Below are 14,643 nucleotides of genomic sequence, written 5' to 3' on the forward strand. Positions count from 1 at the left end.
ACTTCCTTTGTCAGTTGTATGGGCGCATGAGTACATGTTTTATTGGACCGCACATTTTTAGTAACATAAATACATACATGCATTATGAATTATTTAGCTCTATCTATTCTGTGGTTTAGTAATGAACTTTTTGCAATATAAATACATATATGTTTTATGAATTATTTAGTTCCATCTATTTTGTGGTTCAGTTGTTTTTCATTTTTTGTCATCCTTTCATGTATTGAGCATTTTTTGCATCTGTCACTTTAATCGGGTGTTTGTTGAGATAGCGTGCTGTGATAGGTTGTTGTATCGTACATTAGTACAACTGTTGCATTTTTAAATAGTCTGACGAAGCGGCTTGTTGGTGCCGTGAAAGTGCTTATGTTCCTATTAAACTTTTCATTGTTTACTTTGGAAGTTTGGTCATATTACTTTTACCGTTTTCTGCTAGCTACTGGGTTATTTTTTTCGTTTTGTGCTTTTGTGCCATGCTTGGGTTGGTTTGATTCATTTGTAGCCAAGTAAAGTTACTGCAGTACAGAAATACCCAATTTTTATTGTACATGTTACAGACATGTCTAAATGCCTTAAATAATTAATGAGAGAGAACAGAGGCAGATGAGCAAGAGCAATACAAACAAGCAGACCAACTACAGTGCAGTGTCTGTTATTAACACTGGCTTATATACAGCATTCATACATAAAAGACTTATCTGCTATAGGTGGGGTAACAGAAATGAAAGGGGCAAATGTTAAGGAACAGAAGAGTGGTGGTAAGTTGGTGGTAGGACACTGAGTTGTAAGACAGAAGAATAAATTGTGAAGTAAATTAGAAGGGCAGTAACAGATACGGAGTTGAAACACAGAACAGCATAGTGAAGTAAGTTTGGTTAGGTGTGTGGGAGAGAAGGTTCAATGGAACAGGGGGGTAGAAGAAAAGTATGGCTGGGGAGGTTAGAGAGGATCTGTAGGTAAAGAGCAGAAAACCTAAAGATGGTAGATTATAGAATGTCAGTAAGAATTATTTTGTATTGGAGAACAAGGTTTAGTTTGTGTTATGGAGCTCAGGTACCACATTGTAGAATGGCATGAACGTGACTATGTTTCTATCAGATGTTGTTAAAGTTTAAGATGTTACTTCTAAATATCTCCTTCTATCCCCACTGTATTAGAAATAGTAGGTTGATAGCATAGCAAGTGTACTAACTGGAAAACAAAATATTTTAGTGTCATGTTAAAAAGTCAGATGTATTTTCATAGGAAAAGAAGTGGTACCTGTATTTCCTTTAAATCTTTGTCACATAAACTCTGCAGTGGATCAATAAAGTTTTGTTTTACTTCTATATCCAGGGAGTCTTTCACCTCAGCCAGTCGTTTCATGGACTCACCGGCATCCAAAAGTGCACCACCTTTGAAAAGAGAAATTTTGAAGTATCATACACACAATGAGTCACTTTATGAATTGCATTTCCCCCACTGCCATCAATCTAAAGCACAACCATCAAATACAAAACCCAGTTCTGGACACCGTTTCATACATTACTTTTACCATACAGTGAAATGCACAATCTTTGCAAGTTAAAGGCACAAAACAGTTCAGCTGGATGTTAACCATTTCATAACCCTTAGAGACAACTGTTTCTTCAGTAAAGTGGGATGAACTTAAATTTTTTCAGACAAAGACACAGAAAAACAAATAATAAAAAAAAGTATTACGACTGGGTCCCTGTTCATAACCAATTTAGTGTGTGTTCAAAACATGGATGTCAGATAAGTCACATGTACAGCGAACATCAAAATGTGAATCTTAACATATCAAGAACACATTAGTACTTTCACTGCTTGCAAAGCATCTATTCCATTTGTTCTGTTTTCCCGTCAAGCAGTGTTTTAAAAAGCCGATTTTGTTTGCTATTCAAAACATTCTTTAGTGTCTTCTTGCTGTTTTTTTAGCTGCTTAAAACATTATTAAGTGCCTCACTGCTGCTTTTATGCTGTTTAAAACTTTAGTGTTTCCTGCCTAAGTTAGTGCAGCTAGTAGCTGTAGTATAGTCCAGATACAGGTTTGCTGCATCTGGATCTGTTTGTAATGGCTGTTGTATTCAGAGCACATTTTCCATGCCATATTTGACTGGAAGGGGGCCTTTTCACCCTTGTGAGAGAAGCGTACTGATTGGAATCTGTCTTGTGAAGGCTGACTGGTCTAGGGCTTGAAGTAAACACACTCAATGGGTGTTTTGAGTTTAAGTTTTTATGTTCTGGTATTTCGGCCCTGCATTTGAGCGGGTTTCTGCTTGTTCGCACATCATGCAGCACTTCACGCTGCCATCCAATTGTGCTCCACAGTCAGACACATCATTTTGACAATTTTTTCCTTAGATACAGCCACAGTACATTAGTGTAGTCCTCATCTTTAGCACATTTCCAGTCTAAGTATTGCTAGTGAGCTGTGACCTATTAAACCACCAGCCAAAAACCCGGTCAGAAATACCCATCTACAGAGCGCCTCCTAGATCAGTCCTGAAAGCACCCCCTTTGTGATAACAGTTCTTCAAACCTAGCATTATGGACAGTTGTACTACCCTTGTTTTTTCTGGCAGCCTGGTCAACTTGGGTCCCATGAGGCAGTGTAGCAAAACTCACTCTAGTACAGAGTGCGAGAGATGCATCTACACCAAGAATCTTGAATGCCTGCTCTCTCACTCTTGAAACAGTAACACAGAAGTTGTTGTCAACTCACCCACCACTACTCAAGCACATACTACCATTACTCATACACACAGTACGCATCCAACACAAATTTACATACCCAGAGGTGCTACTAAAAACTTACTGAAACATCACAGACCTCCAAAATATAAGACTGCTACAACTAACAGTTCTCAGAGCACCCAAGACACACAGCAACAATGGTGTCTCACCTACCAAGCTCTTAAGGCATAATACTCAAAAAAACAAATTTTCTTGTCATTGGAAACTCCATAGTGAGACACACGGCTGCCCCACTCATCAGGTTAGATAAAGAGAAAGTCACAGTCAGCTGTCTGTCCAGTGCCAGGATTAGTCAAACCAAGCATGCATTCAGGTCTCTCGGCAACAAGTACTATCATGACTCTGCCATAGTTCATGTTGGAGTGAACGACCCGAGACGTACCTCACTGAACTATATGAAGAGAGCCATGATTATGATTGAACTCTCCGAGTATGTGTTCCAGGTAGGTATGTCTCTAGCCTTGAGCAGCATATTACCCTCACCTAGAATGATGCCACAGTATAAACAAAAATGATCAGCTTCAACAACTGGCTTAGTTTTTTGCTGTCATTCAAAGGGGATCCAGTTTGTCAACATGGGATGACATGGTTGACAAACCTCACTGCTTTGCCAGAGACCGTTTGCACCTGGCACCATTGGGCTTTCAGCTAGTGGCAAAGGCTCTTGCCTCCTTTTTTAGGGAAGGTCTCAAAAACAAAACTGCAGATATGAAAATTGCCAGTCATAACAAAATAAGGATTATGCTGCTAAATGCTAGGAGCTTAAACCAAAAACCGTACACCCTGGTAGAACTTCTATCACTAGAAGACGTAGATGTCTGTGCAGTCACAGAAACCTGGTTCAAGGCTTCAGAGAGTACCAGAGCCTTGCAAGGCTACAATGCCTTCCATAACTTCAGACCGCAAGACGAACATGTGAGAACTAAAGGAGGCAGTGCTTCTTTCTATATTACAGATAAATTCACCTTCAAACTAGTTAGACTGAACGACTTCATGAAGTTCCTCCAAATTGAGATTAATGTGGGTAAAACTCCCACTCAAGTCATAACTAGTTATAAATCCCCCAACGAATCGTGATGTGCAGGAGGCCTACTTGACCAAACTATAATCACTCCAAATATTGCCAAACTCTAGTCATGAGAGATTTAAATTATCCCACCATCAACTGAGAAACCTACTCAAGCCCCAACTCACATGCACAAAAGTTCCTTGACTGTTAACTCAGATGCACTGGAACAAACTGTTCAAACCCCAACGTGAATAAACATACTAGATCTGGTCCTCACTAACGTGACAAACAGATGCACCAGTGCAACTGTTAGACCCTCATTCTTTAAATATGACAACAAGTCAGTCACCTTCGAGCTGGTACTAATACCAGAACTCAAAAAGGGCAAAGTCAAACTAAAAAACTTCATCAAGGCAAACTAGGAGAGGGTATAAATGCATTCCATGCCCCACCCCCAGCTAGAAGTGGTAACTACACCAAAGCTTGCACTGAAGCCCTGTGCAATGACTTAAGTGTTTAGACTCAACTGTTCCAGAGTGAATCAAAGCCACAGCCCCAAGTAAAAACAAGCCACCATGGTGGACATCTAGCATCAACAAAACTTTAAAACAAATGCAAAAAGTTGCTAAGAAAACTAACGCAAGGCCCCAACAATGGGAAGCTCCCTCCTCTGCCTCAACAGGCAAATAAGACAACATGTCAGATTCTCTAAGGGTAACTTTAAGAAAAACCTAGCAATCACATCCAAAGATAACCATAAGGCCTTGTACAGCTACATATGCAGCCTAGAGGCTGGATCCAAGCATGTGCCAAACTAGTGACTAATGGTATCACATACACTGATCCCGCAGAGACAGCAAACCTGCTAGCAGAAAGATTTTGTGAAAATTACACTCTCCTATCCCCTCCAAACTTATCACAAACCTTGCTCTAACCCCCCCCCCCCCCAACACCCTTCATATCCAAAGAGCAGGTCACTAAAGCCTTGCCTAAGGCAAAAAAACACAGCCTTTATGGGACTAGACAGCATTCCAGGCTGTCTTCTAAAACTAAAACATGAACTAGCATCGCCATTAAGCACCCTATTCAATCATAGCCTATCCACAGGCTTTGTCCCTGCGGAATGGAGGACAGCAACAGTTATGCCCCTCCACAAAGGCAGCTTAGCAACAGACCGGGGGAATTATAGACCATAAGTCTGACCAGCCTCATCTGCAACACCATGGAACAGATCATCATGGACCTCATAAATAAAGACATACTCGACCTTCAAACCCTGGATCCGACCCATTTCAGCTTCATCAAGGGCAGAGCTTGCCTGTTAAACTTGGTGAATTTCTTCAAAAATGTGACCAGGGCCATTAATTAGTGCAAATGTGTGCACACAGCATACCTCAATTTGGCAAAGGCCTTTGACACAATCCCACAGACAGGCATTAATGATAAATTTAGCAAACTGAATGTAAACCCCTTTGTTGTAAGATGGGTTGCCAACTGGCTCACAATCCGCTTACGCACTATCAAAGTGTGTGACTCCGCATCAACCAACAGACCTGTCACACCAAGCAGGATGCCATAAGGGTCAGCACTGGGTCCTCTACTGTTTGGTACATATTCCTCAGAAGTTCAGGACAAAACTAAAGGGCTGTGGCTGACCACGTCTGTAGATGACAACAAACTGGGTGCAATTAATGAATCCCCAAATAATGTTGGTATACTTCAGGAGAGTCTTACAGAGACCAACGAATGGAGTTTTAGTCAGTGTCTCAAAATGAATCCAGAGAAATGAATCATCACTCCCTTCGGTAAAAACAATGTCCCTTCACACTATCAAATTAACAATACCCTATGTACCAATGAAGTGGTAAGGGATCAGGGATTACAAGTAGACTGCGACCTTAACTTTGACCATGTGTCTACTGTAGTAAGAAAAGTCTTCTGCATAGCACACCTGATTAGCAAATACACTGTCTCTACAGCAAAGGATGTTTTAACCCCTCTATACTACTCACTAATCAGGCCCATAATGGAGTATAATGCCCCTTTTTGCATGTACTGCATAAAGCACCTGCAGCAACTGGAGAGACCTCAGAGGTTTCTAACAAAGATGATCAAGGGACTCCAGCATGTGCCATACACAGAATGACGAATGTCCCTGTCACTGTACTCTGTATCATATAGACTTCTTAGGGGATACTTGTGCCTGGCTTACACAGCACTCTCCGACTCAAACTTAATGAACCTGTTACACAGCCATAAATCGCACAGCCATAAATCAAACAGAATAAAACTAAATGCAAGTGTAGTACTCCAAATAATTCTTTATAAGCACTTTCATTCACTTAAAATGACAAAAAACAATAGCACAGCACAAGTTTAAATAACATCAAAAGTATGACATCATGAAAGCAATCGGCAATTAAAGCTACACACTCTCCATAAAAACAGCTATAAGGATGAACAAATATAAAATCTAAGTCCTGCATCACATTACATATCAGATAAGGAATAGGAAAAAATAAAGACAATTATTAAATCACTCGATGAAAACAGTAAAGATATATAAACATATAGTTCATAAAACCTCATCTCTCAAGAGACTTAAGTTTGAGTATACAGTTTAAGGAACACTGATCATTTAGACCTGGACATGCATAAGCATGAAAACTTAATTTCCAAGTCAATTCTTTTTCTTCCAGTTTAAGTGGCCAAGGGCCACCACAAACATCTTTTTTAACCTGTTCGATAACTGTATAATGAAAGAAGTGACCGTGATTTTCCAGGATATACCTAGCCAAAGCATTAGTAATATTTTGTCTACTGATGTTGTACTGATGTTCATATACTCTCTGTTTAAAGTGTCTCTCTGTCTTGCCAATATAAAAACCCAAACACATTTGGCATACAGCAAGATAGACCACACCAACGGTATTACAATTATATCTAACTGTGATATCATAAACCTGGTTCGTAATACAAAATTTATTTGTGGCCTCAATTAATTTACAAAAATTACATCTGCCACATTTAAACATACCGTGCATTATTAAGGTAGATGTAACTTTACTCTCCAGGATGTTTTTTTAATATTAAAACCTCACTTGAAAACAACTTTAGGAATTTCAGTAATCTTTGGCCTAATAAATGGATCTTCACTGAGCACTGTCAAATTCTTAACTAAAATCTCTCTCAATGAACCAGCATCTAGAGAGAAACGTGTTATAAAATTGGAAGTAAAATCAGATTCGGATGAAATGGGGGTCATCCCAGGTTCTACGGGTGTATCAAACGGAACTAGAGCTACCCATTCCAGGGACCTAAATATAGCCTGCGACTTGAATAGGACATGCTGGAGGGACAGATTTGTCTCCCCGCAAATGCCACGTCATTGGAAGAGGCTGCCAATTAATGTGAAGCACAGCACCACTGACACCAACCACTGTCCAAACGGAACCTGGATGACTGGTAATTTTGACGGTGATAGCGTCCACAACCCTCCTGGACCTGGGCAGTCATTACTAAATACAATCCTGGGTACTGGTTGGAGTATCTAAGGCATTACAGTGGGATGAAACGGTTAGGCTTGAAATGACCGCCGGGTCGATAGTCTAGTAGCCTCCAATGATGATGACTATGATCGTAATTCTTTGCGGCTCATTAAGCTTTGTTGGTTCCACATACTACCAGTTAAAGAAAAAAATTGTAGGTGCACAAAGTGTCTTAGTGACTTCAAAGCCACTAAAACACTTTACAGCTATCAATTCATCTCACAGCAAGAGGGTCTCCAGTTTGATTTTTGGCTGGGGTGCCTTGAGTAGCCTGTACAATAGAAGAAACAATTATTTAAAGCAGATTTTTCCTCAGAAGAAAAAACTGCAGACCAAACATTCCTCATACTTTCACAATTAGTCAGAACAAACCTTAACATACGAGCCTGACAATTCATAGGTAGGTACTAGGCTATCTGCCCAAAGGCATTTATAAGCCTAGCCAGAATGTGCTGGCTTTTGCCGCCCCTTAGATTAGTTCACTGTGCCTCTGTCCAGCAGAGCCACTGAAGTGATCCCCGGGGTAAACTTTCTGTTTCCCATCCAGTCGTCAAGGTTTCTTTTGAAGAGTGTTAGTGAGGAGCTCTGCCTAATGTAGATTGGGATCTTGTTCCAAAGCATGGGAAGTCTCAGGCACATAAATATATCCCTCCAGCACGTCGTATTTATTGTTGTGGTGACGTTTAGATCCCTAGAGTGTGTGGTTCGAGGGGAATAAGGTTTTCTTTAGGTGGAGCATGTCCATCAATTCTGGGTTGAACATGACCTTGTACGTCAGGCAGAGATCACCTCTGATTAGGCAGTATGCAACAGAGTACAGCTGGAGTTTCTTCAGTCGAGCTGCATAGAGCATCTGTTTGAGGCCAGTGATATTGCAAAAACAAACACTTTTTCCTATACTTATAAATAATCTTCCCATCCTTATCAGAAAGACTAGGCTTGGAGTTAACTAAACATTTAGCAGCAACAGGATTTTATAAAAATATATTTTATTTTTAAGGGGCAGATGGCGGACTACCAGGAAAATTGCATGTAGTAACACACACGAAAACCAAAGCTGACTGAACTGGCGGAATAGGTGAAGATTCTGAAAATTCCTTCTGCAAACATTCATCTCATTTTCTGAGGGAATGAGAAACCTCAGTGGTCTCCCACCAGAAACACTGGCTTATTCTAGCAACAGTCTAAGAGAAAAAGAAAGCCCCACAGGGAGAATCAGAAACAGAGCTCTTCTTGGAGTCTGAATCAGAAATCTTAGGAAAAATCCCTGTATCTGTCCCTAAATCTTCCTGTCCAGATTCAGAATCTTGAATCTCTTCAGGAAGAGAGATATACCTCGTTCTTTAACCAGAAATGTTTTATAAGGAGAATTAATACCCTGAATCGAACCCTTAGCCAGGCCCAGTAAATCACTCATGTCTGAGGAAATTTTTTGGTTTCTTTTAGACAGGAAAAATGGGGCCAAAGGGCAGCAGCAACCTCCCCAGGGATGGGCACAACACTCTGACAAAATCTGTTCTCGTCTCCCAAGGCTGACTAGAGTGGCTCTCCCTTGCCCACTGATATGACCCCAACAGTTAACCCCCAGCCCACAGTGGCTGTAGATGCTACATTAGAGGGATCAGCGGTAAAAGATGAGTGGTGTAAGGTAACACCACTGGCCAAATTCGCCCATCTGAGTCTGAGGCAAACTGTTACCCTGCTGTGCTGGTAAAGGCCGTTTGCTACGTTTTTTTCTTTCTGTAGCTGGGAGGAGGACAGATCACAGGACTAACTGTTTTACGGTGAAGTCAAAAATTGTGACCATTTCCCAGGGGAAAACAAGCAACAAAAGCCCATAAACTCTTTAAAGGTCACTTTTTCACAGAAAAATACAGTGAAAAGATCCTTAAAATACTTTGCCACTACCAAAAAGTAAAATAAACACAATTTCTCCACAAAATATTTGTAAATACTTTAAACAACTTTTAAATTGACGGAGAGCTTTCCTGCTTAAAACTACAATAACGTCTTGTGACTATCTGTTAAAACACAAACTCACAGTGTTAAATAACTTTCTTGAACAGGAAAGTATTGTCAGACAATTTTTTTTTTAAAAGAAAGCCCACCCCTCAAAGAGAGCTTATCTGCCCAGCAAATGAACAGCACAAGCTGACAGTCGATACCTGGAAGCCTCAGAGAACCAAACTCTTTGGTGGCAAAAAAGCTCTGAAAGGTTTGGCACCCAAACCTGTCTTTTTAGTCGTCTCAGATCGAGCTAATGGTTTAGGCACGTGGAAGCTGTCTAGATGATATAACCCATTTAGCTTAGGCTACTGCTGCAGTCATCAATATGAAAAACATCCAGAGTACAGCGCTGACAAAGTCCAGGCTCTCAAACAGTAAAGAGCTATGCTTTTTGTCTTAAGATCACACTGTAAAGACAATTTCCAAGGGCAGAGCAACAAGCAAAGTAATTGATGAGGAAATAAAAATACCAAGGCCTGTGTAGGAGCAGAGAACTGCAGTGGAAAAGTCCCTAAAACAGAGTAAAATCGGGAGGTTCTGATCTAAAACTACATTGGATTTAAAGGTCTGATAAAATGAGCAAAACCAGATGAGAAAAGACTGAAAGTTAGACTTTTCTCACCAAACAGACCAAATGTGAATCAAACAGTCTAGGCCTGTTTCTACAACACTTGCTAAATGAGTGGCAAAACAAAGACCTGAAGGGGAGTTTATCAGCAGAGCACTGATGGTAAAAAGGAAGGGACAAGTGTTTTATGATGCTGAGCGGAGAACGACTATGACTAGTGCTGCTGTTTGATGAGGCTGGCCCTTCACATCACACCTCTAACTCGGCTACCTGAATGGCACACTGTTTTGCTTTCATAAGAGGAGGATGCTGCATGGCTATCTTGTTTTATCATGTAGTGTTCTTATTAGCTTTCTCTCCCTTTCTATCTCTGGGACTCTGCCGAGACACCTACTCAAATATAAAATAAACTTGTATAACTACAGAGACAGGCAGATAAACAGGTAAACAAAATTTCTTTGTTGGATATTTTGGGTACAGAAAACCAAAGAGCAGACAGTGACTTTTACTGGAACTGAAGCTGAGAATGAATGGTCTCTCATGGTGGTGCCTGCTACTGTCAAGTCAATGCTGACTCAAGGCCACTTATGAATAGCTACCCTAAGCTGTGCTCTGTCTTAAGTCACAGGACTACTTTCCGATAAGGTCATCTATCATTGCAATTATTATATCAATTTATCACCTTGTAAGTCTTCCTGTTTTACAATGACCTTCCAGCTTTCTACTCACATCATATGTCAGAAGTAAAACAGTTGAAGCCTTATGATTTTAGCTTGCAGGTTTTAGCTCCTCCAATGCGACTGATTTACTTTTAGGCAGAACATGGGATATTCCTCAGTAGTACCAAAACCGCTGGTTTCTTCACTGTCCAACTTTCATACCCATATGGTATTACTGAAAATACATCTCTGCACCTAAAAATCTTATCTAAATCCACCACGGGTTTTCTGCCACGTGTAATTTGCCGTCAGATTCCTTGACTGCTTGCCACTTTGTGGATTAGTTTCCAATCAGTCTGAAGTTGTATGCTATTTTGATATCTTTTCCATCAAAATAAATCTATTGATTTTACAGCTGTCGGGATCTTTGCCCTTCTGATGTTAAGGTGGAATATAATTTTGAAATTATGCTGTTCAGTCACTACAATGACATTTCACATCATCTTCATTTTCACCCAGTAATGTCATATTAAGTGCAGCAAATGTTGAGCTCCTTCAGTTTTCATGACTTAAATCTTTTTCATATATTCTTGTTCCTCTTATCAATTGATCCGAATGTCAATTAAGCAGATATGGGAAACCAAGCAGGCTTGTACACCTTTACTAGTTGCAAGCCATTCTGTTTCTCCGTGTCTTGTTCACAGTATCGCTTCTCGATCAGCATAAGGGCCGTGCATAAGATTTGTTGTGTTGTCTGCTACATTCTTCCTCCAGTGTGACCCCGAGACTTTCATGATACATGCAGATCAACGGCCTTACCTATAATCAATTAAACATACCGGCAGCTTTTAGATATTCTTTTCAAGAATCCAGCTCACATCTACAATGATATCCATTGTTCCTTATGGTTTCTGGACTACTGCAGGAAATCAGTCAGGATTATCGAAAGATAAGTGAAGATGTCTTAATAGACTAGGACACAGCAATAAGAGTGGCAGTGTTACAAACTAAGAGCAAAAAGTTGGGAGTATCTTGTTTGCATATTCTGTCAGTTTCAGCTGTCTCTTAGAACAAGAACACTAGTCCATCTACCTACTTTAATCTACTTGAAACTTCAACAGGGAGTCTTTCCTCCTCCTACAAGGAGGGCTTCAGAGAGCGTCTCCTAGATCTGTTAGTTAAAAGTGATTTTATCGGGACTAATCCTTTGTACTCTATTCATTTAAGTAGGGGTATGTTGTGAGTTTTTTTTCAGATGGCAGGGACAAAGCTTTCTGTGATCGATCAGTTTACGAGTACAGCTACAGGGTATGCTATAGCATCTGCAGCAATTTGGAGACATTCTGGTGGCAGGTTCTCAGCAACTGGGGCAGAAGTTTTTAGTTTTAGGAGGTATTTTTGATAGAAAAGGTAGATACTGGCTGGAGGGAGAAAGGATTTTAGTGGTGATTAGTACTGCCTGAGACAGTGAAGATGGAGGGTGATCCACTAAGTAGCAAGAGGAAAGAGTGTATGAAATGCAAAGTAAATTGGGTAGCTATAGGGTCTAAGTTGCTGTTGGCACTTGGTGAAGAAGTTGTAATTTGTCCTGAGTATAGTAGTCTTTTGACTGCTTTCCAGAAAAGCTTAGGGGTCTCTTGGTGACTGTCCTGGAGCCTGGAAAAGTACTTGGTTTGTCTGATCCGATTTGTAGTTCAGGAAGGTTCTGAAGCTGTATAAAATACTGCCATTGCTTTCCGAGCTTTACCTCTGTTTAGCACGAGTCACCTGGCTTACCCTGGGAGCGATGTGACAGGGATCGATTTGATTTGTTTTGATCTGATAGGAGCTAGTTCATTTAGTATGTTAAGGACTGAGTTGTTAAATGAGTCATAGCATCCTGTAAGGGGTTAAGCATTTTAAAATATCCCAGGAGTATTTGTTGAGGTAGCTAATGAAACTGTCATTACTGAGGAAGGAGAATGCATGTACATTATTACAGAGTAATTGTTAATGTGCACGGTTAGACTGTCTCATGGCTTTGTCAGTGGGTGGTCACTGAAGATCTCATGCAGTCAGTGTTAAATCTGTTGGGAGTGGTAGTGAGGATCCAGTCGAATGCAGGTTGCCTATTACATCAGCAATAGTAATAATGTGAGTAAAATCAGAGAGATTGATGGAGAGTGTGGGAGAATCAGAGTCGATAAGTAAAGTGTCGTTTCCAGGAGGGATACAAATGATAGTGATGCGTATGACCTTGCATTTGTTGACTTGCAAGACAGATTTCGGCACGTGGAAATTTGGGGTGGGAGGGGGGGGGCAGGAAGTGATTTCTAGGCTGATTTTGTAAATGACAGACAACTGTAAGAAAACTAGTGGTTTGGCTGTCATTTCTGATTATGTTGCAGCCTGGATGGAGAATTTCCTGTTTTTTGGCCAGGTTTCTATGGCTATCATTATGTTGGAGGTGTATGAGGCTATATAGGCATTTTTGTCTGGCTGTTTACTGTAGATGCTCTGAAGCTTTAAATTCATCAAAAGCACATTATTACCTTTGGTTGAGTGGAACAGGAGTAACAGGGGCAGTTGAGTTACACGTGTGTGCAGGAGTAACAGGGGCAGTTGAGTTACACGTGTGCAGGAGTAACAGGGGCAGTTGAGTTACAAGTGTGTGGAGAGGGGCAGGATATGGATGTACATCACCATCAAGGGCAAGTTTGGATGACAGAGGAGTGTATGTGTGTATATAGTTAATTTAAAGGTGAAACCTTAAAGGAGAACTGCACCCACAAATAGTTATTTTCTAATTCATTATACCCCAAAATTATCTGAAGGAGGCTGCCATAGCTAGCATTATTTTGTTTTACTGGGATCATTTACTGTAGTTTTCTCTCTCTCATCAGTTGACAGCATTGCTGTGACTGCTTACAATTCACTGTCACCATCAATCTGCACTTTTAATTACTTTGCTTTCTCTGATTTTCATTAGTGACCGTCTCTGTTGCAGCATTTTAAGGAATGTTTGAATGACGGGCTTGAAAATGTAGCAGAGTTGATTGTTCTTTTCAAAGTAACAACTGTAGTTCATTTAACACTCAGTTTAGGTTCACTGACATGATGCAGCTTGGAAGTGGATAACATGATGATACGGAGGAGGCTGGCCATCCTATGTATACAAGAGACAAGATGGAAAGGTAATGTTGCAAAGCTATTTGGCTTGGGATCCAGAGTCTACTACTCAGGAGAGGGACAGGCTAGGAATGGTGTGGGAATTCTGGTGTGAGAGAGAGGCTTCAGAAAGCAGTGACGGATATCATCAGAATTAATGACAGGCTCATGGCAATCAGACTCCGTGTAATGATAGGGCAGTATCCATAACCTCAGCCTATACCCCACAGCAGAGCTGTGAGGAAAACGAGTGCATTCAGACAGCAGTTGCAGGAGCTAATAGATAAAGCAGGACAACATTAATTGGTGTTGATAATCGGCGACTTGAATGTACATAACGGGACAGACAGAACAGGATACGAGTACTGCCTGGGTCCACATGGGTGGGGCAACAAGAATAAAGGAGAAGCCATTCTAGACTTCAGTCTGGCAAATGGCTCGATAGTAGCCAACACATGGTTCAGAGAGATAGTCCCAAGATCACATACAAGAGTAGCCAAAGTGCAACTCAGGCAGACTTCCTCCTAGTTAGAAAAAGGCAGTAGGGGCTAGAATCAATGACTGCAAAGTCATCCCCAGTGAAACAGTTGGTCCACAGTATAAACCAGTAGTTGCCACAATCAGCTGCAAGCAGTGGTCAGAGAAGGCTCTAAGGTTAACAGAGACCAGGCTGAAGACCTAGAAGTTGACTGGAGAGAAAGTACAACAGTTCAAGGAATTTCTCAGGGCTCCAGCACCCCAAGAAAAGGAGGAAATACGTGGAGATAAAGATAGGTAGTACCTCACAACAGCATGTGCGAGGGCTACAGAACAGTTATGGGGATGAGCCAGGTATGGGAAAAAGGTACATAAGGAAAGGTGGTGGTGGAATGCAGAAGTCCAGGAAGTCATCAAAAGAAAGGAGGTGTGCAGGAAAAAATGGGAGATAGAAAAGGCCAACCAAGCTAG

General features: G+C 40.8%; 1 protein-coding gene across 2 annotated transcripts in view; it reads right to left on the bottom strand.

Annotated features, from left to right (window-relative positions):
- SH3GL1 (SH3 domain containing GRB2 like 1, endophilin A2) overlaps positions 1-14,643 on the bottom strand; it is a 1,498,857-nt gene that overhangs the window by 520,432 nt on the left and 963,782 nt on the right. For both annotated transcript variants that reach the window (XM_044090588.1, XM_044090589.1), the window contains exon 5: positions 1,261-1,394. In XM_044090588.1, coding sequence (XP_043946523.1) covers positions 1,261-1,394 — 134 coding nt within the window. The remainder of the gene's footprint in view (positions 1-1,260; positions 1,395-14,643) is intronic.

This window comes from Protopterus annectens, chromosome 13.part0 (assembly GCF_019279795.1).
Source record: "Protopterus annectens isolate FY-2018-M chromosome 13.part0, PAN1.0, whole genome shotgun sequence".
NCBI lineage: Eukaryota > Metazoa > Chordata > Ceratodontiformes > Protopteridae > Protopterus > Protopterus annectens.